The sequence below is a fragment of the Lytechinus variegatus genome, chromosome 2, assembly GCF_018143015.1.
Source record: "Lytechinus variegatus isolate NC3 chromosome 2, Lvar_3.0, whole genome shotgun sequence".
In the NCBI taxonomy this organism is placed as follows: Eukaryota; Metazoa; Echinodermata; class Echinoidea; order Temnopleuroida; family Toxopneustidae; genus Lytechinus; species Lytechinus variegatus.
This window is the reverse complement of record NC_054741.1, coordinates 70,210,352-70,231,551: the sequence shown is the minus strand read 5'-3', so window position 1 is coordinate 70,231,551 and position 21,200 is coordinate 70,210,352. Positions and strand designations below refer to the sequence as shown.

The 21,200-nt window shown below is 34.7% G+C and overlaps 1 protein-coding gene across 1 annotated transcript in view; it reads left to right on the top strand.

Moving 5' to 3' along the window:
- LOC121408851 (nuclear cap-binding protein subunit 3-like) overlaps positions 1–21,200 on the top strand; it is a 70,186-nt gene that overhangs the window by 24,688 nt on the left and 24,298 nt on the right. The window contains exons 2-4 of the mRNA XM_041600525.1: positions 4,806–4,883; positions 13,385–13,514; positions 15,970–16,095. Coding sequence (XP_041456459.1) covers positions 4,806–4,883; positions 13,385–13,514; positions 15,970–16,095 — 334 coding nt within the window. The remainder of the gene's footprint in view (positions 1–4,805; positions 4,884–13,384; positions 13,515–15,969; positions 16,096–21,200) is intronic.

Below are 21,200 nucleotides of genomic sequence, written 5' to 3'. Positions count from 1 at the left end.
AAACTTAATTTTCAAATCCATGAAGTGTCAAATGCAAATGTGAACACCTACATTTGGAAAGGGAAGAGGGGAAAATCTATTAAGTGAAATAAAACATCAGTCTTCGATAGCAAGGTTGTGCTGGTAAGTATATTGTGGAATTTAAAGGTCAAGTCCACCTTAGAAAAAAGTTGATTTGAATCAATAGAGAAAAATCAGACAAGCACAATGCTGAAAAAATCATCAAAATCGGATGTAAAATAAGAAAGTTATGACATTTCAAAGTTTCGCTTATTTTTAACAAAATAGTTATATGAACGAGCCAGTTACATCCAAATGAGAGAGTTGATGATGTCACTATTTCTTTTGTTTTCATTGTTTGAATTATACAATATTTCAATTTTTACGAATTTGACAATTACGACCTCCTTGCCTGAAGCACAAAATGTTAAAGTAATGGAATTCCACGTGTTCAGGGAGGAATGAACCTTCATTTCACATGACAATGACGAGAAAATGAAAATATTTCATATTATATAATACAAAAGAAATAGTGAGTGAGTGATGTCATCAGTTCCTCATTTGCATACCGACTGAGATGTGCATATAACTGTTTTTTGAAATGAAGCAAAACTTTGAAATGCCATAACTTTCTTATTTTTCATTGTGATGAAATGTTCAGTGTTATGCTTGATGAATTTTTCCCTTTTTATTGAAATCAAGTTTTTGTTGGGGTGGACTTGTCCTTTGAGATGGCTTTACAAGAGGTGAAACATCTCAAAATGTCAAAACATGTCCATCCAAAAAGGGCAGCAACAACAGCATGAAGCCAAATTTACTTGCAACCTGGTCATAAAGGTTGTGTTGAGGACGTTAGAAAGAAATAGTTATCATACTTGATTTTTGAAGGATTAATTTGTTTTCTTCGGAATTGTTTAGCACATGATAAATACAATAAAAAATAAATAAATAGAATATGTTACAACTGATTTGTACTACCCTTTCTAACCCCCAATATTGCAACGGACAACAAAATAAAGAATGAATCGATGAATATTTATTGGGAATTCGGAAATGAAATTAAAGAATAAAAGTATAAAATTAGTATGATAATAGATGGAATAGAATGAATTTTATCAAGTCATTATAATATGATAAATGATTTGATTGAATGATGTAAATAATTTATGTTTTATTGGTAAATGAATAACTGTATTCAGTAATTGTAATGAAAACATTTGATTGATTGCCAGAAATGATTGAAATGTAGTAAATAAACGAATTGTAGAAAGATGAATAAAGACAATAAATGAACAAAAACTTGCATTATCCACTGAGTGAATGAAGGGATTACTTGATTAATTAAGTTATAAATTTAAAAAAGATGATTAATATCCCTTGTATAATTGCATTAATGATAGAGTTACCCCCCCCCCCCCCCCCCGGTATTGTGGGTTTTGAGTCCTGTACATCTTGTTAGAGCCACAGAATTTGATGGTGGTCAATTAAATTAAGAAATCAAATTGAACTTAAGAAGTCTGGTCTAAAAAGTACAAATACATGATATATTCATATTCTGTGTGTACCTTTTCTATGAGATATCATTTTCTTCCCAACTGATATTAGTAACGGGCTTTGAAATGTTTACGCTATTGAAGATAACAAATAAGCTAAACTTTTAAGAGCCCCAAGTTGTGACAGTGAGCGATTTTGAAACTGTTAATCACAACACTCTCTGTTCTATTGTCCATCATGCCCTAGCAGCCCCAAATTATGACCGATGTGCGCTTCTTGATGATGTTTTATTTAAAAACATTTTCTTAAACTGGGAAGAAATCAGTTGTATCCTAAGCTGACACATCTTTAGCCCCTTGTGAGTAGAAAACGTATGGGGCATGTTCACATGCAGACTTTAACGTTAAATATGCACGTCAGGATTATGTAGAGGGAGTGTGGGGTGTATATTCACTTACTTGGTTTCCAAGCTGGTGGTCTAACTTCTCAGATAGTCTAATATATCACCTGGGCTATTCTAATTTGGTCTACTATCAATACGTTCTAATTGCTGTTTAGCCTACCTTTCACTCGGACTATTTCTCATGTAACCTAATTCCCAGTTGATCTATAAGGTCTCATGTCAACTTCTTTTGCCTTATTATAAAGTGGTGTTAGATCAAGTGGATATTAGACGAAAAGGGTAGAGCCTAACAGAAAATTAGACAAAATGGCAGATTGGCTAAATAAAGACTATAAAGTGACTATTAGATGAACTGGTTGTAGCCGAATTAGGATTAAACCATGTGAGATGAAACTAAACATAAAGTAAATAAGTGGGTGTAGACCTGTCGGCATATACTGGAGTGTGGACAGGCCTAATGTATGTTCACATGTGAGTCTATTTATTGATTTCCCTTGAGCAGTGAATAGTGTCTGAATGAGAGGTGACAGGCACTGGGACCTTATTATCACGCTTCCTAGTCCCATTACGGCTGGCACGACAACTCACTCATTACCATAAACCATGAATATACATGAGCCAGGGTCTCTTCAACGTGCTGGCACACACGATCACAAATGACTCACTTTTATTTTTCATGATTATGTATGAGCCAACTGCCACTGTACTAAGAATGATGTTCATGAAGAAGGTGACAATTACAAGTGGACGGTTGCAGGAATTTTTCACAAGTTACAGCTGTGTTTGCACTTGTTGACATACAATAATTTTTTTAATGAACACATCAGTCCACAAAGTACAGTGAAATCTGTATAAGATATGAAGTTTTATCATATTTTTTTCTCTATGAAATTTGTAATATTAAGTTATTTTTCTAAATCTATGTTTCACATTTGAATAGATTTTTCACCACTTTCTCCATAATTATAATCTGGGATAAGTATGGTTTTGTTTACATTTCTATTGTAGTGTTGTTATGTTTTGTTGAACATATTTGTTGAATTGTTAGTTTCACACTGCTTGTCAAGTTAAAGCACCCTACAGAGTGAAGGAAAAGGAGAGCTAGAGGTGCGAGTGACAATGATCACTTCAGAATGTAAAACAGACTCATTTATGCAATCCATATGGCAGTGTTATTACTCCATTCACACTCCTGATAATCCAGATATCCGACGCGAAGAATAGGGAGACCAGTAATTCTATGAATATTCATGAGGTATGTGAAGGCCAGATTAATCATGAATATTGATAAGTTGTTGACAGGCGTTTGTCCATCGTTGAGCAGTTGAAGCAGTGCGAGGAACAAGCTTTCAGCTACTGGGGGAAGTGATCTAATATTCAAGAGAGGAAAAGCTGGAAACACGCAGAGCTTAGCATGCTCCAACCCACTGAGGGATGTGATGGCTTTACTATCTTGTGAATATTCATGAATAAAGTTTACCTCATTGGTTATAGTGGTGTATTGCTTAATGATTATCCACAAGCACAAGCTGAGCCTAATTTCCTATTGGTGCTTAGTGACTGATTGCTTCATGAATATTCATGGTAGAGAGCTGATTGGTTAGAACCGATATACTGTTGTATTACCAGCATTGAGTTGAAACTTCTGATTGGTTAAAAGTGCTGTAGTGCATGCCTACTGATTATTCATGACATATTGACATAGGCACCTGATTGGTTTAAAGTGATAAACAATCTTTACTTATTAAATTTGTGAAAGCATTAGATTACCCTAGAGTGCCGTCTGTATCTTTGATGATTAAAAAAAAATTAGGACCAATAACGTTACAAGTAATGAAATTAATATTTTCACATGATTGAAATCAGCAGCTCATATATGTACTCATATAAAAAAGAATGCCTAGGCGAGTGAGTCCAAAATAAAAGAGAGAGAGAGAATGCAAGAGCAAGTAAAATATGTTATTGAGAATTCAGTAGAATAGAAGTTTAAAATACATGTTACCAACTTGGTTAACTTGTAAGGTTTAATCATCTTCTTTTTTTGGTTTTTCAATTTGCACTTAATACCAATTTGTATATTATTTCCCATTCCAATATTTGTCTGTCTCTTAAGAAAATGATCCATACAATATTGAATAATAGTAATAAAGATGAGAGATGCTATTTTTGTGTAAATATTTTCTTTTTTGGGGGGAGGCATAAAGTTATTGTTTTATTGATTATATTGATCTTTAATTTTGCTCTTTAAATTATGTTGATCACAAATCTGAACTTTTTAATTGCAAGAAGGAATTGAATCGATATTGAATTTGAAAGCTTGTATTTTTCTCAGGTATGAGATGAGTCCATATTTTAATGAGAAGAGTCCTCTAAAATGTTAATATAAACTAAAACAATAAAAACTATGTATTTTTATTCTATTATACCTGTGCAAGATCAGTATGGCTAACCCTTGTATCAAAGTGGGAATTGCACGCATAGCCAAAGAAAAATAAAATAAAATGTAGCTTATGGCAAAGTGAAAAACAAAGTATTCCTAATTTTAAAGTTACTGGTAATGAAGTGATTGATAGTACTTGTGCAGTAATAATGTAGACAAGAAATATTAGGTTTACGATAAAGCAACATTTCAAAGATGATGGATCTGTCAGCATGATAAAGCAAACCTCATAAATATTCATAAGTAGTGTAAGCAAGCCTACGGGGTATCAAGACGCACAGGGTGATAGCCAAAAGACTCTCCATGCGGGAAGGGGATAACATCAACAAGGGGAAGGGGGCAACGTGACGCCTCTCAAAGACAGGCTCTCAGGATTATCCCGCTCACACTGATAGTCCGCCAGTGACTCGTACTGTTGGTGTCAATCCGATTGATTCTATCCTTGCTCTCTCTATTTTCAAACTACAGAAGGAGCAGAAGCATGTGAAACGTTATGAAAACAAGAACAGTGCCAATTTTGTGACTGGACTAGATATAACATCGAAGGTGAGAACCAAATTTTTATACTAATTTGCTTCCGTAGCACCTAACACTTACCCTACCAGAGTCCCAAGCATTCTTTTGCATTGCAGCATAATCATTTATGTTTATTTACAACCAAGTATATGTACATTTAAGTTTTGTTTTCTTAGACAGTCCTGGCACAGAATTTGGGGGCTTTATTTTCCATTTGAAAATTGATATACATACTTGATGTAGATCATACATAAGGGTTGTTGAATTTCTCCAGAGTTCTGTGGGTTTTTTTTCTATTGGGGGGGGGAATATAGTTATTGCACCCATGATTCAATTCAAAGTAGTAACTTAATCTGTATGACATTTAATGTTGTTGAAATTATGTGATTATTGTTCGTCGATATTTCTGTATTTTTGATATATTTTTAAAAACATTTTTCAAAGCTTGCTCCAACATACATGTACATGTAAGTAGTTATAAGCACAGCACCAGCAACTTATCTAATTTTCATAAACCAACTGCATCTTTATTGATAGAGTGTTTTGTAAATCGTTAATTGTTGATTATGTTAGATATAGTGATGAAAGAAAAAATATACATATAAACATGAACACTATAGCACGATAATTTCTCCATCCCACACTCTAAAATTGAAATGTTAAATCAACATTCCAAAGGTTTTAGAAGTGACAACCTTTTCTAAATGTTATATCCAACCTTGCTTAAAGGTCAATCTGACATTTTAAGTGGTAAATACAACATTTATCATTCCGTTGTTTAGAGTACAAAATTATTTCCTTAAAAATAATTCCCTATAATATAGTTGAAATTTTTACTATCATAGAATTACACAGATGTTACATTTTTTTAATTAATTGATTTAATTATTTAAATAATATTTTTACATTTACCATACTTAAGATAAAATTGGCTACATGTATTATATAATTCATACAGATTTATTGTTGTAAAGCTCATTCAGATGACCTCCATGGTTATTGTTTAACCCGGTATTCTCTGAAACATAATGAAAAATTTATGACTTTCAGTGAGTGTGTGCAACATGGGAAAGTGTGTTTGTGTAGGAGGTGGGGGCTTGTCAATATTTTTTGTAGGAGAATAATGAACTTATAAAATTGAATTGATTTTTCTCCTTGTTTCCTTTCTAATCAACAAAAAAAATTAGCATTGAGCCACCGGTGTTTAACAGATTACTGCAGCAAACATTTTCCACCAGTGTTAATTCATTGGTTTCATCATCTATTGGTGTTATAACTTATTATGTTGGTATTTTTAACACTATGTGGTGTTATTTATGTTTAGAAAAAATGTATACAACTTTGGTGTATTTCTAACTTTTTAGGATTTGGTCCTCTTAGTATACACTGACTGGTGTTCCTCTCAATACCATAGTTTAACCGGTGTAGAGTTGTTACATTTATCAGGTGCTATCATTTCCAAATCCTAAAGGTCTCTAGGTAAAAAAAAAAGAAGCCAGTGTATCATGTCAAGGGAAAGGCTATCTTATACGGTACAGTGATAATATTTTTTTTTTACTCTTGTGAAAATCCACCTTTTATTAACTCTTTGCATGCTGAATTAAGTTTGGGGGATAACGATGATACATGTAATTGTTTCCATTTATATTTAAAGATTTTTTTCTAACAATATTTGGCACACCAAGGATGTATACCCTTCTTGCTCAAGTCAAAGCTTAAACACAATAGTATCTGTCAGATATTGAACACATGTTATTTTCGAAAATATCAATAATTGAATAATTACACTGAATGCTTGCACGTTCTACATTTCATTGGCAATTTTCATGAAAATGCAAAATAAAAAAAATTCAACTAAAGTAGAGGGGAAGTTTTTGGAGCATGTTGACTTCTGGGAGCACAATATCACGGCATAATTGAAGGTCTAGGGTATCTTGATGAGCTATTAAAATCTGCTAAAACAAGAATTAGGGAAATTAGATTAGGAGGCATTAGCTTTGGTGCCAGTGGGTCCGTCCCAAGCTACTACCAAGTAGTACGGTCTGTCATCGCAGCGCAGGTCTGCGCAGCCGATTGAGCTGCAGAATTTGTAAACTAGGCTACGCCGATTGTTGATCATTGCATGCTTGTTGTTTTAGGACATGAACGTGCTAGCGGATGTAAAGTAGGTTGGAGTGTTCAGTTTAGAGTTATTGGCTTCATTAAAAAATTGTGAAAGTTGTTGATATCATGCAAAAAATATCTCTTAGTACTAAAGCCTTTGTAAAGCTTATATTTGGTAAAGGGTCAATAATGCTCATTATCATTTACATGTAATATTCAAATTTTCACAAAGAAGCAATGGTTGGAAAATTATCCAATAGCCACCCTATTTGTAAAAAAATGAATATATTCAATTTTATATACATGTATAATCAAATCAAATCAAATAAAATAAAATCTGAAAGCTACAGACAAAGATTATATTCTGAAACGTTCAGCCCATTCCATGTTTGAGCAGTGATTTTGTATAAAAATGAAAAACTATTGATATAGGCCCTATATTTTATTTGTCAAATTGAACTTAAGGTAATTTTTCACAACAATTTGTCCAATAAAACTAATTTTTATTCTGTAGGGCCTACATTCTACACATATCTGTTTTTAGAGGGTATATATTAAGGTACACACTTTCATATAATTTGCCATAGGACACATCATGGATGGGATTAGTGACTGTCACAGCCAAATTCGAGGGGACTCTACCAAAAATGGAAACATTTTTTTTTAGGCGTATAGGGACATTTGAAGATCATTTTAATGAAAGTTTGAGCCTGTAGTTGTGAAAGGGTCCTGCTTTCTAGACTCTTGTGTACATGTATGAAGTACATTTATCTTGCAGGGTAAGACCACCAGCCAACTACATTGTAGGCCTACAAAAGTTCTGTGTCAGATAGAGGTACATGCATGTATGCTGCTATATATTGGGTCCAATTTGATTTGCTCTGTTTTGCTGCAAATATTGTCATGATCATAATCATGTCATGTTTCATAATCAAAACAAGCCACAGTAGCTTTTCTCCCTTTTCTAGGGGCTCTAGCATAGAATCTTGCTGAATAGTTCAGTTTGGTAGATGGTTTCAAACTACTTGCAGACCCTTGATCAACATGAATCACACACGGTGCCTTCTGTCTGCATCCAATCCTCTAGGCTACTTGTCAAAAATTGATGATTTATAGAATTCTCAAACCCATAACAAGATGAGGAAACAGCTGCTCCAAGTCGGTAACTGGATCGGACCTTGGACAATTTTCTAATATTGAAGAATAGTTTGAAGATCGTCTGAACTTGATTTTCTCAGAAATGAAATTAGTCCATGAAGTCTGAAGTACATGTTGGCTTCTTTTGGTAATTATGCCAATATGTGTTGACTGATATTTTACTGTGTTCAATGCCAGACTGCCATTGTTCAATATGTAGATTGAAAACCATCTCCCTCTCACGTCCCTGATGGAACTTATGGCTCTGCAACTATGCAAGCATGCCTGAGGAAATTTTCAACTCAAGAAATAGAAAAGTTATAGAAATGGTGCATTTAAAAACCAGAAATTATGTTATGGATCTACAGGTCTGTAATTATGATAATCAGTTTATTGTCCCAGTACAGTAATCATAAACACCTTCATGCACCTTATAGCATAGCACTCTCTAGAGTAAAAATAAAGGAGTTTTTAAACAAATTATGGGTCCACATCAAGAGAAGTCTGTGGTTGAAACGGCTTTAATAGCTGGATGTATAGTACTTCATTCAAAAGTTGTATTGGAAGGAAATACACTTTGTTCAATATTATGAGGAAGAATTTGCAAAATTTAGATGTCATTTGCAAAAAAGCTGATTAATAAGGTTCTCCAATCTGGATTCATCGTGCATTATGCATTGGCACTTTTTTCAATGTTGTTTCACTTCTCTCGTATTTATACTATCCCCTGGTCTCTCACTCAGCTTTCTGTACGACAAGTTTTTTGAAGCAAACCATATGTATCTGAAGAACTTGTAACTACTCAAATAGTTCTTGCTTGCAGACACTTGTCTAGCCTATTCTGGCAGCCAGAAGTCTGGCATAGAGCATGGCTAGCTGTAGGCCTCCTACATGTATGTCAGCCAGGCAGGCGGCAAACCTGCAGTACAGGGAAACCATTGCTAGAAGGTACCGCCACTGACGCTGACATATTCTCTGTGAATTGAGATAATCAGGCCTTGCTACTTTGATAATTTGCGGGTTGGTTCCCCGTCTTTAATACTTCAAACCAAATTTGGTAAATAACATGGTTTGCAAACACAACTCCCTTGTATGTCTTTGTGTGAATTGTATGTAATGTACACTTAATCATATAATTTTAGTGGTTAGAGGATATTAAATTGTCTAGGTATGGATTTTTTAAAGTACTAATATTAATGCATAATTTAAGAAAAAAAATTCTTGCAAGCATATCACTAATATTAACACATCCTAAGTATTGTATGCTGCGAGATGGTTCTGAAGGGTTGCCAGAAGTTTGCAAATTAATTGGGTTTTATGATACATAAAAATATGCATTGTTGGTGAATATCTATGGTGATGGCCTTTGAGAATCTAAATTGATTGTGAATTTTCAGTCCTTTACACTTACATTATTCAATAGATTAACCAAATTAGAAAAGCAGTGAAATGGATCATATTTCATCTCATTAGAATTATCTTTATTGAGATCTAGATCTTAATGTCAAGTGTGATTTTCGTCCAACGTACCCCTGGGATTTCCAAGTTGATAAGGGTTAAGATCAAAGACATATGAGTTCTAAATAAGAAACATGTTTAGCAATCTGCTCCTCATTAATGTATTAAAACAAGAACATGTTGAAGGAAGGGCATGTTAAGCTTTACTACTCCACTCTCATTAGTGTTCTCCCAAATATGAGGATTATTCATGTAATGGAAAAGGCCTCATTAAATACCAATTTTTATCAGTGTTAGGGATTACAACTGTCCCACATGATTTACGAGGTATACTTTAGTAGAATAATTCATTAGGAAATTTCAGAAGTTCTTGGTGCTGTAATACAGCATTGATAATTAAATGCTAGAAAATTGTAAAATGGATTATGAAAAAAATAGTATTCTGCTATAATGTGTTAACTTCATTTGCAAGTTTTTGTCCTGAGAATTTGAGCTGTAAAATATCTTCTTGAGTAGAAAAATATTGGGCCTATTTTATTTTAAACGAGCCTGTTTAGGTGATATTTATTGTTTAAAAGGACAGCTAAGAGCTTATGAAATTATGAAAAATTGATGCATGCAGTTTAATTCTATAGTTAGAATTATTTCTCCAGAAGGAATATTATTGGAGGGAAATATATATTGATACATGTATACAAAGAAGTAACAACTTCAAGTATAATGAAGGGTCTTACGACTAAAGAATTTCAGTTGAGTACCACCTCATTTTTTAAGTACGATATAATGCTTTTTTATTGTCACTGATGTGTAGAATATTAATAGTTGATAGTCGTCTCCCTCCTATCTGATTTTTTCAGAGAGTCAAATTTTACTGAGAATTGTGTCAGAGGAGAGTCAACTCTATTGTAATTCATTTGAAATGAAATTAAGGATTTAAATCTAAATTATGAGTTATCTCTGTCACTCTCCTCAGCTGATCTGGATTTATTGTTTATTCTAAGTAGAAATTTGACAGTCAAAAAGGTGTCAAAAGAAAATATAAATGGTATTTTAGATAAATTCAAATTTATTCATTCAATCACAAGCACTCAGAATGTAAAGATCATAAAAGCATGTTGCCAAGCTACATATACATGTAATTAGAAAATTGATAAATATAATTTCTTAATAATGTTTATAAAGTGTTTACTGTAAATAATTTGCAAATATCTTTGTGACCTATAGAATTACTCTTTTGATTGATATATTATTGTTTGATCAATATCAAAGTGTATTTATAAAGATTCCTTTGACCCATTTTATTTCCAAGTGCCATCTGGAAATAGGTAATGAACAATATCCAGTATAGAAAGGAAGTCCAGCCTAGAGAAATTTTAGTTTTGATAAAAACAGTGGAATTTCATAATATTTGTGAGAAATGATGACAGATAACTTAACAGTTATTTTGCATTTTCTGAGTCTGTTATACTAACATCTCTTTTTTAAGATAAAATATATATATCATTTAGGTTGTTATAAAATATGAAATCATTCTATTAGGTTGTTAAAATGTGCAATGATTTGAAATTTATTCAGAACTTTGATAAGAAGTGTGATTAGTGTATTCTTGCAGTATATTTTTTAAAGGTCTGAATGAAAGCAGTTACATGTATGTTAAAGGTACCATGCCAAATGGTTTATGTCACAAAATTGCGAAGGATTATGGAGTAGTTCCAGATTTTTCTGATGGTGTCTGCGAAGCGTGTAACCTGTTTTTTATTACAGGAAAATGGGAAAGAACACTTTCCGATGACCAACTACATGTAGCATCCACTATCTGATATCAAATGAATATTACAATAATGTGAAATTCCCCAAGTGAATCTTCTCATGGGATGTTTTTAAAATAACCCTTTTGAATCAAGTGATGTGTGCATAAGTCTTTGAGGTATTTAATAGTATAGTCAAAATTATTAATACCTTCACTTTTCTATATTTTATGATATTGGTATACATCCACAGCCTCAGGTACTTATTAACCCTGTGGCAGGGTGAGTGGGTTGATGCTCCCACGTACATCTTTCTAATAATACAACAATCGAAAGTATGAAATCTCACCCTCAGGCTGACAAGTCCCTATAGGCTTGCTTGATTAGTTTCTGATAATTTCCAACAGTTTGGGGTAAAATCTAGACACTCTGTAGACAAATTTGAGATATGAACTGTAATCTAATTTTCAGGTTTATTCGGAGCAGATGTTTGGAGAGGTGTGTTGTCAGAGCTGTTGCTGTCACAGAACCTCATTGCATGGATGCATGCGTGAGTGAGTTGTGAAAGTGTGCCAGAGGCATGGAAGTTGATCAAGAAAGCGATTCATGTCCATTGAGATTTTTTTTTGCATTGTTTCATAAAACAGCTGAAGATAGATAAGGAAGTATGCGAACAAGAAATTGTTTGTTGGATTAAATAATTTTGCATCATAATCAAAGTTTTGCCAACTTTCGGTAGAGATTCAGGATATCCCAATTAGAGTTGAACTACATGTAGGTTAAAGACTACAATCTAAATGCAATTAACTTTCAACTTGCACGTAGGTGAATGGGTTCCCAGCAGGATTATTTCCTTGAATGCACATAGATAATATGCTGTAAAGTAGCATCTCAGTTACTGTTTGTTATGAAGTTACGCAATTTTTTCTTGAGTCTGCCTGCTTACCATAAAAACCTCAGATTTACCTTATTTCTTGTAATAAGAACATCATTCACCAGTTCATTTTAATATTGTGAAAATGTAACATTGATTATGTGAATTTCCTTTGCATTACGGATTACTTGAATTTCCTGACTGATTTGGGGGGTCAGCAGTTGCTGAGCCCTACCATTTGAAAGGAAAAATGATATAAAAGAGACCTGAGGCAAAATTGTTTTTGATAGATCCTATAGTGAGGCCTAATTGAATTTATATGCTACACTTCTTTTGAATCTTTGTGAAGGAAATGACAGCATACTGCACCCTGAAACTGAAACTATACCACCTCGAGAAAAAAAAATGATTGAAATATTCACGTGATGGAATATTCGCTCAAGGAAAGATTTGATTCACACCAGCCGTTATCTAATTTAGAGCTATCAGAAGACGCAATCGCAAGGATTTGAAGCTCGTAATTGACCAATGAAAAGAGATTGGAATGTGAGTAAGAGTGAGTGGAAGGGTTATGAGAGAGATAAATTGGGCTTAATTTGGTTCGTTTCAGTAAATGGGCGAAATTATCTTATCAGGAAACGTCCTTACAAGCACGGTCGCACGCTTGGAAGGTGTTGGATGCTTCGTGCCTTCGCAATGTTTGGAAGAGGTTTAATCCTGTAAATCTCAGCGAAATTAAGATTGTCATGATAACTAAAGCAGGTATAATAGAGAAGTTGGAGGAAGCCTGAGGCAGATAAGTCCTGTTGATAAGTCTCTCTTTGTAAAGGGAAGCTATTGATTAGCTTACTTTTACACCTAGACCCGCTTTCAAGTAGAGTGTTTCCACTCTCCCGCAGTTGTTTCCACTCGCTGAAATTAATTTCTCTCCTATGGAACTTCTTTCCATATTTCATTGCTTTATTTAGGAGTTCCTTTGCATATTAAATGAACTTTCCATCAAAACTATAAGAAGAGCCTCAAGCATAAACTATGCAAAGTGGACATCAAGAAAAGTAGGCTCTTCATACATATTTTTTATTCTTGATCTCAGAAGATCAAACATAATAAGAATTGTCAGTGTCTGAACTAAAAAAAATAATAGTGGTCTTATTGGTCCTAGCTGTTTTATTTTCATCAATTTTGTTTAATTTTTTTAAATTCTAAATCAGGAAGCCCGTCAGAAAAGAGCAGACAGAGCCAAAAGATTTGGCACAGCAAGCAAAGATAAAGCTGGAGAGGAGAAGGAGGAGCAGGAGGAGGATATATCAAACGTTATATTAGCTCCAGGATCTAAAATAGGTAAGATGATTTCTTCCATCATTGTATTATCTCTCTGACACTGTTCTCACTACCGTCCTAAAACAAGTTTAGTGGAAACTAGTTTAACGTGTAGTGAGAAAGGTCGAAGCGGTCTTGGAAGAAATCTTCCAAACTGATTCAGAAAGCCACCTCGCGATGTAGTTTTGAAGATCGCTTTGCCTCGTTAAACTGGTTTTAGTGTAAGTGAGGACACAACCGTTCTTCAGGAAGCGATCTTCGCACATTCCGTGCACGCTACTCCACACACTGTATGTGGAATGCCTACGTTGCGGTTTAAAATTACGTGCGAAACTTGTTACCCCACTGAGAGTACTCCTATAGCAACAAGACCGTTTTACATGAAGTGGTTTTGAAAACCACTTTGGGGTGGTCAGATGTGATCGCTAGCAAAGCGATCTTCCAAACTGGTTTCCTGAACAGATTTCCAGTAAACTAGTTTTAGAAAGTATAATGAGAATGGTGTCTCTGTCTCTTTTTCCATCTCTCTAGAACAGGTATATGTACATATACATTTAACCTGTTGCAGACCTAGACCACATCAGGTTGGAGGCTATGGGAAAAGCAGAATCATTTAGTCTTGAACAAGTTAAGATGCCTCTTCCTTCCTTTCTCTCTCTCTGTTTCTTTAAGACTCTTTTACCTCTGTTGTTTTCCCTTTTCTCTTTCTTTCTCATGTTTTCCTCTCTTTTCTCTTTTTTATCTTCAATCCCTTATCTTGATCCTTTCTACTATTGTGCCCCTGTCCATCTCTCTCACTCCCTCTTTCTTTCTGTCACTCCCCCTTTCTGCCTATATCTTGCTATCTACTTGTTCTATTTCTTTCCATCTTTCTTAAACAGTCATTTTACTTTTCATGTTTTCCTGCCATCTACTCTCCCATTCTTTTACTCACTCCTAAACCCATAATTCAATCATGTGAAAGGTGATTATTGTGCGCCGAGAAGAATGACCACACTCCCAAATAAAGCAAGAAAATTTTCAAATTGAGTAGATTTTAAACATGTTTTATAAGTTTTTAGACCGGTAGGAGGGGATTAGAGGGTGAGACAAATTAATTGTCATGAACAGTAAACTTGATAACACATTCAAAACATGTCTCCCTCACATTTAAATGCTCAGTAAACCATGTCAAAATGTAGATTATTAAGATTCTATGTTCTGATAATACAAGGTCCTGACGAGAGGTGAGTTTATTGCTGCTGGAAATAAGCAGACCCTACATACCTCCCAAAGATGGAAAGGAACATTAAAGCATTGAAAGCAGCGTGCGACACTGGCACCGGTCTGGCGTCTCTCTAAAATTGAAAAATGGCTCTCATGAATGATGTTGTGTGTATCTTTTTTTTTTTTGGAGGGGGGGGAGGTTACAATAAGAAATAACAAACAGCAATAAATTCAAGTTTTGTTTTTTCTATTCTGGGGGGACCAGTAAATTTTTAGGTTCAGACCGGTAAAAATGAAAAAAATGGGTATCTAATGGTCCGACATGATCAGGTCAGACCAGTAGAAAAAAAAGAACTAGTGTGGAGCCCTGTTGAAAGGAATATTGAGTTTAAAAACATCCATGTCAAGATGATATATGTACATGTATATGGATAGCATGATCATTACTTGCTTAAATTAGTGAACCTAGTAAACATGGTGAAGACTTGTTTAGGTAACCATTCCTAAGTTTTTACTTAATCATTTGAAATAAAAGAAAAGTTTGCAATTTTATCAATTGTTTATTCCATCATCTTGAAAATTTACACATTGGTTTGTTATTCCATGTTTATTTTCATGAAAAAAAAAGAATTTCTTTTTCATCATAAAATAGGAACTTGTATCTCACCTTTAAAACCAAATACTGACCTTAGGCTGAACTCCCTCTTTAAAAAGGGAGTAACATGTTAAGATCTTCATAAGATAAACGGGATGTGTTGAATAGCATAGGAAAAAAAAGTGTCTTCTGAGTCATTTTTTATGGGCCGTAAACAAAGATGAATATTGACATTATTGCTGCGGCAGTGATAGGAGGTTGTATGTAATGTGGAATTTTATGTCGTTTGATTCAGATTAGAAGTGACTTCTTGCTTTTAAATTCTTTCAGATGGACCAAGTTGTAAAAACTGTTCTTGATTGATGGCAAGTTCATACTCAATATGACCTGCTGTTGAGGCAAGAAAAAAAATATATCTGAGATGTGGGAAATTGTGAAAAAAGACCTGTTAAAATATCAGTTTGAACTAGGCACTACACCTATCTTCTCCTTTATTTTAAGTCCATCCAGGGCCTAATTCTTGAAAATGTATCATTAATAGTATAGTTAATGACCTATTGTTGCTACTTCATCAGTGTCCCCAAATTACTGTGAGAGAGTATCTTTCACTGTTCCATCTAATATACTTTGTATGACTGAAAGTAAATTTTATTTTCAATTTGTTCTTGTTATCAGATGGTAGTTTAGTTCGTCTGGAAGCAATTCATATAATAGGAGTGGATGACATGAGTACTCAGGATATCTTCAGCTATTTCCAAAGCTACGATCCATCCTCGATAGAATGGATCAATGACACATCATGTAAGTACACATTCATTATATCAGGGGGAGTTTAGATGAAGCCTATGTCTAAAGACCACACCAGGCAGACATTGAAAACAGGATATATGGAAATGTAATTGATTAATTACAGTAAAATCTTTTTAGGCCTAATATTTGACATCATAAAAATTTTGTGGAATATTGAAGAGTCCCGTTAGGCCCCTTTCACAATTGATGTTATGACTGCTTACAACCGTTGCGATTCCGCACAACATATATTGTGACCAAATGATCGCAAATGATCACACAAGCAATTGTGAAAGCCCCTTTTTTTTAGTAAGAACTTCCCTGACATTTTAAGCTGGAAGGTAATGTTGGACTGTGGATCGTTATCTTGATGCTGACCTAAAATGAGATACAGTACCTATTTTCTTTCTGTTGTTACTTAGTGGGAGTGGATATCCTACCTACTTGTACAATCAAATTTGCATTTAGACATTTGTTAATGTAACAGAAGGTGGGGCCTAAATGGCCGGTGGCCACCCACCTGCCCACGTTGCAAGAAACAATGACAGAAACAAAATATCATGAGTTCTGACAAAAAGTACATTATGTTGCAAATAAACTTTGTTTCCAAGTCAATGATGCTTGTAAATTCGGATGACAGTGATTCAAACGTATACATGGCTGGGCAAACGCTGGCCTATCTATAAGGATTTAATTTCAAATTTCAAGAGGGTAGTAAAAAATTATTAATAATCTAATCGGAACCCAAGAACAAGTCAAATTGCCTTTCCAGTCACGAGTAACTTATAGACAGCTTAAGAAAACTCTGCACTGGGACTGAGTCCAACTGGTATTAGTGGCTATAAACCAGAAGCTGTAGAAACTCTAATTTGAAAATATTTATGTTACCCATTGTAGTGAGCTTACAATCCAACCACAATGAACTTATAAAAAACAAGCATGCAACAAGTGTTCAGAAAGCACTAAATAAATGATCAAAGAACATGAAAGAAAGCATATATTTAGATCTTGTAGAAATAGATAAATTTTATTTTTGTTGATGATGGTGCTAGATGCTGAAATAAAAAGTAAGAGATGAGTAAGGTGGACTGATCAATTAAAAGTGACGAGTGCAAGTCTAATTTTAGGCGGAGTTTGTGGAAAAGGAGAGATTGTCATGCTGGGTTATATCCTGATATTGAGAGCCTACTGACAGGTGGATTGGTAGAAATAGATTGACCGCTATACCCATTCCTCAAAGCTAAAGTCAAGAAGCACCTTGTTATAGGTGAATGCATAGCAGACAGCTTGAAATAATGGGGGGGGGGTTGTATATAATAATATATAGAAATAAGGACTGCTATGAGAGGCATGGTTGTTTCTAGAGGCTCGAGAGGACCACAATGCGACTACGCCCGAGGGCTTTGCCTGATGTCATGTTCTGACCGATGCTGTATCTGTGAGCCGAAAGAAACAACCATGTTTCCAACATTATTGAAATTAGTCCATATATCTTTTATGAACCGAATTGATAATAATTCTCCAAATCTTCAAATGGTCTAAGAAGGTAAGATCAATAAATGGAACAGCTGATGTTACATCTAAACATTAACATAGGCTAACATTTAGCCTAATGTTATATTACTTGAAAAGTTAGATCGAAATTAGGCTTTACCTCAAAAAGTCTTGATGATTTGCAGAGACAGACAATCACTGGGAGAGCTAATTTATCTGCAGTTAGAAGATTAACCTAAGCTGGGATTCTTTCCTATACATGTAGTTTGTTCATTGTGATCAAATATTAGGGATAGAACAAGCGGAAGTCAAGTATCTTTATCATTTTATTGATATGCCATCAGGGCGGGGGGGGGGGGGGGTGGGCATGATTCTCTGATACATGGGGGGGGCATGATTCTCTGATACATGGTTTGACTAATAGCAAACTTTTAGTTTTAGTAGAAACAAAGTAATTTCACATTTTTTTAGCAGCATGGAGCGTTTGTTGGAAAACAAGCAACAATTAGATGCATTGATTTTTTTTATTACGATGATCATTTCTAGTTAAAATGGGTCATCAAATTGTGCTTTCTCGGCTAAAAGGAGTAAATCCCAGTAAAGGTACATTGTACATGTATTCATTAGGTTCTTAAATTAAAATAGATTTAAATAGATTTATTATTTTCATTGCCCATTTATTAGTCGGTTAATGATATTACCCCCTCAAAGCAATGTGTGATTAAAAACACGAAAGGCTGAAATTGTGTTTTAGATTATGTCATAGTCAACAATTACTAAAATCATACTTGACAAGAAAGTGCAACTGTTTCAATTAGAGCAGGAAGAGAAAATGATAATTGAATGTCTTCCGCTTCCCAACTTGTGTGGTTTATGCGACATTCACCCTTAAAAATGGGTGAAAGTGATGAGTTGATCGTGAGTGGAGAATGTTTTCTTCCTCTATTATTGTGAGGGAACTTTCGTTGCCATGAAGGGATTATATACCCTAAAAGAAACAATGGAACAATCCACCGAACATTGTCATGAGTGGAAACAATGGAAAAGTACATTTTGCCTGAGGGGATGACAGGTTCTTGCGTGCCAGTACCACCTGTAGCTTCTAATGAGCTGTCAAAGAGAGTTTTAAGTTTGAGCCCTGAACGGAGCAAGACGACTGCCTCAAGAGGAAAACCGCTTTTGACGTCATCTCAGGGAGGAAACAATGCCTTCCGCAATGAAACTTGCTCCAAGAAACTTACCGCTTAGGAAAGTAGGTAGAGTAAAGACAAATGATGGGGAGATTAATGTAGTATCAAAAGATTGAGAGGAAGGTTGAGAGGGGAGAGAGAGGGGGATAAGAGATGCAGAATTAGACAGAGCTAGAGAGAGACGGGTAATATGAATGGAGAGACAGAAAGGATAAAAGGAAAGGAGAGATAAAAAAAAAATTGCTGGGAAGCAGGAGACTGGGGGGAGATGAAGGGGAAAAAACAGATACCACAAACAAAAGTCAAGAAATAGAGGGGGGAGAGTGAGGGAAAGAGAGATATCAAATTATTGTTCCAGGGTAAAATGCCACTTGGTCCACATCGACTGCTATCCCACATGGTCTAAATCCTAGTTTGTCCACCACGAGCTCACCTACTAACCATTTAGTCTAGTAATAATATCCACTTGGTCTATTCGATTGGATGGACCTCCTTCTGAAACTTCTTCATGAAGCCAATTTTTATTTGACAGAGTGCAAAATAAGTGTTAGACAAAGTGGAATTTAAGTATAGGGTAGAACAGCGATTAGACCAAATTGATAATATACCAATTGGGTTTAGCCCATGTGGTTTAGGCTATCTGAGAAATGACATCTACAATCAGTAGCAGGTGAGAAATGCAGGAATTCTGCAACAAGGTTGAAAGAGTGTCTCCATGAAAGCTTACAAAGTCATTGCTTTCCTAGATTTTCTGTTCATGTATTTATTTTTCTTGTTGATTTGGGTATGCATGTATTCAGTAGTTTTGATGAAAATGATACAGGTCATACACGAACTGCTGATCTATAAACTTTGGCAGTAATGTTTGAAGGTGCGTCCCCTGAGAGCATATGAAAGCACCACTCTTCGTGATCATACACTGAGCTTTACACACCTATCACCAGGATGCATTTGGGCTGTTTGAGTGGAACTTTGCTCTACTTAACCCTACTCGGCCTGTCTTCATTCCTTCTTATTTCAATTAGTCAGTCATGTAAGCCGAGATTTAAAACGATGTCTCAAGACCCTTCCTATACATCCTCACTAGTAGATTCTATCTTCACCCCTCAGACTTAATCGTCATGGGGACGGCTTGTGACATTTCACAAGAGTGATTAGCTTCATGTTTTCAATGTTTCATGCTCCATTTCGAAAAAACATATGTGGTACGTTGAATTGCATTAATGACATTTTTTATTTTTCATTTTTGAAAGCAAGATAATTTCGGTCAAATCTAGGTGACGAACTGAAGTCGTAAGGGCCACAGATATGTACTCAATTCTGGTAAAACCATGGTTATTGACAAATTTTACAATTAAGCTTTTTGTAATATGTGACAAGTTAGTAAAAGATATCTTTGTCTCTTCTATTGGTCCCTTAAATATAAAACATACAAACAGTTGTACATTTCATTGTAACTTTAAATCTTTGGCAAATTATGTGCAAAAATTACATAAGATTTTATCTCTTGAATGTATATGTTACATGGCCCTTGACTTACAAGTATAGTATAATTATTTGAATGGTGAGTAAGACTCAAGTCATGTACAGATGATTTTAATTATTTGATGGACCATTTCATGTTCCATGATGATATTATATCTCATTCATATTTCTGCAGAATCAAATTTGAAATCACAATGGGATCAGCTAGGTCAACTATATTCTCTATATTCAACTATTACTGATTGTCAAAGTGGCCAGGTGGGTGTTTCATAAATGTGTTTGTAAGTTGCAAATAACTTTATGCCTAACTGGCAACCACCTAAGAATATGTTGCAGTTGTACGTAAAGTCATGAGTAATGTTATGAACAGCTTTTTGAAACACCCACTGATGACTTAATATTGAGAAAATAAGACCTACATTTAGTTAGTTGTTACCTAGTTGTTTGTTGCAAGTGGAAGAAGACTTCGTTGGATTTGTTCAACTTTATTGACTGGTATGGGGAAAGCAATTTTCTGACCTATCAACAACTTATTTAGTGCTTGATTTTCATAGTTTTCTCAAAACAACCATAACGCTAAGCTGCACTCAGATCTGAAATACTCATAAATATAAACATGACAGGACGTTGAACCTTTCAGGGCCAGGCCAATCAAGATGTATAATTTTTGACCCACCTTGAAAAATGAAAGGTGTGTAGGGTAAAGAAATACAAGTGTGACTTCCCTCGTATGTCAGAACTCAAGTCAAGTGCATGATGGGATTGAAAGGTTAAACGTATCAATATCAGTCGCCATAGAGCAATGAACTTACGTTTAACTTGCCAAAAGAGAGAGGGAAAAATTGTTGCAAAGATAAGATACGAGTTTCAAAGGCTTTTTGACAAAACAAATATATGAATTAGAAAGTATCATGATTTCCACGAGAGTTTGTTGCCGTCAGTGGAAGA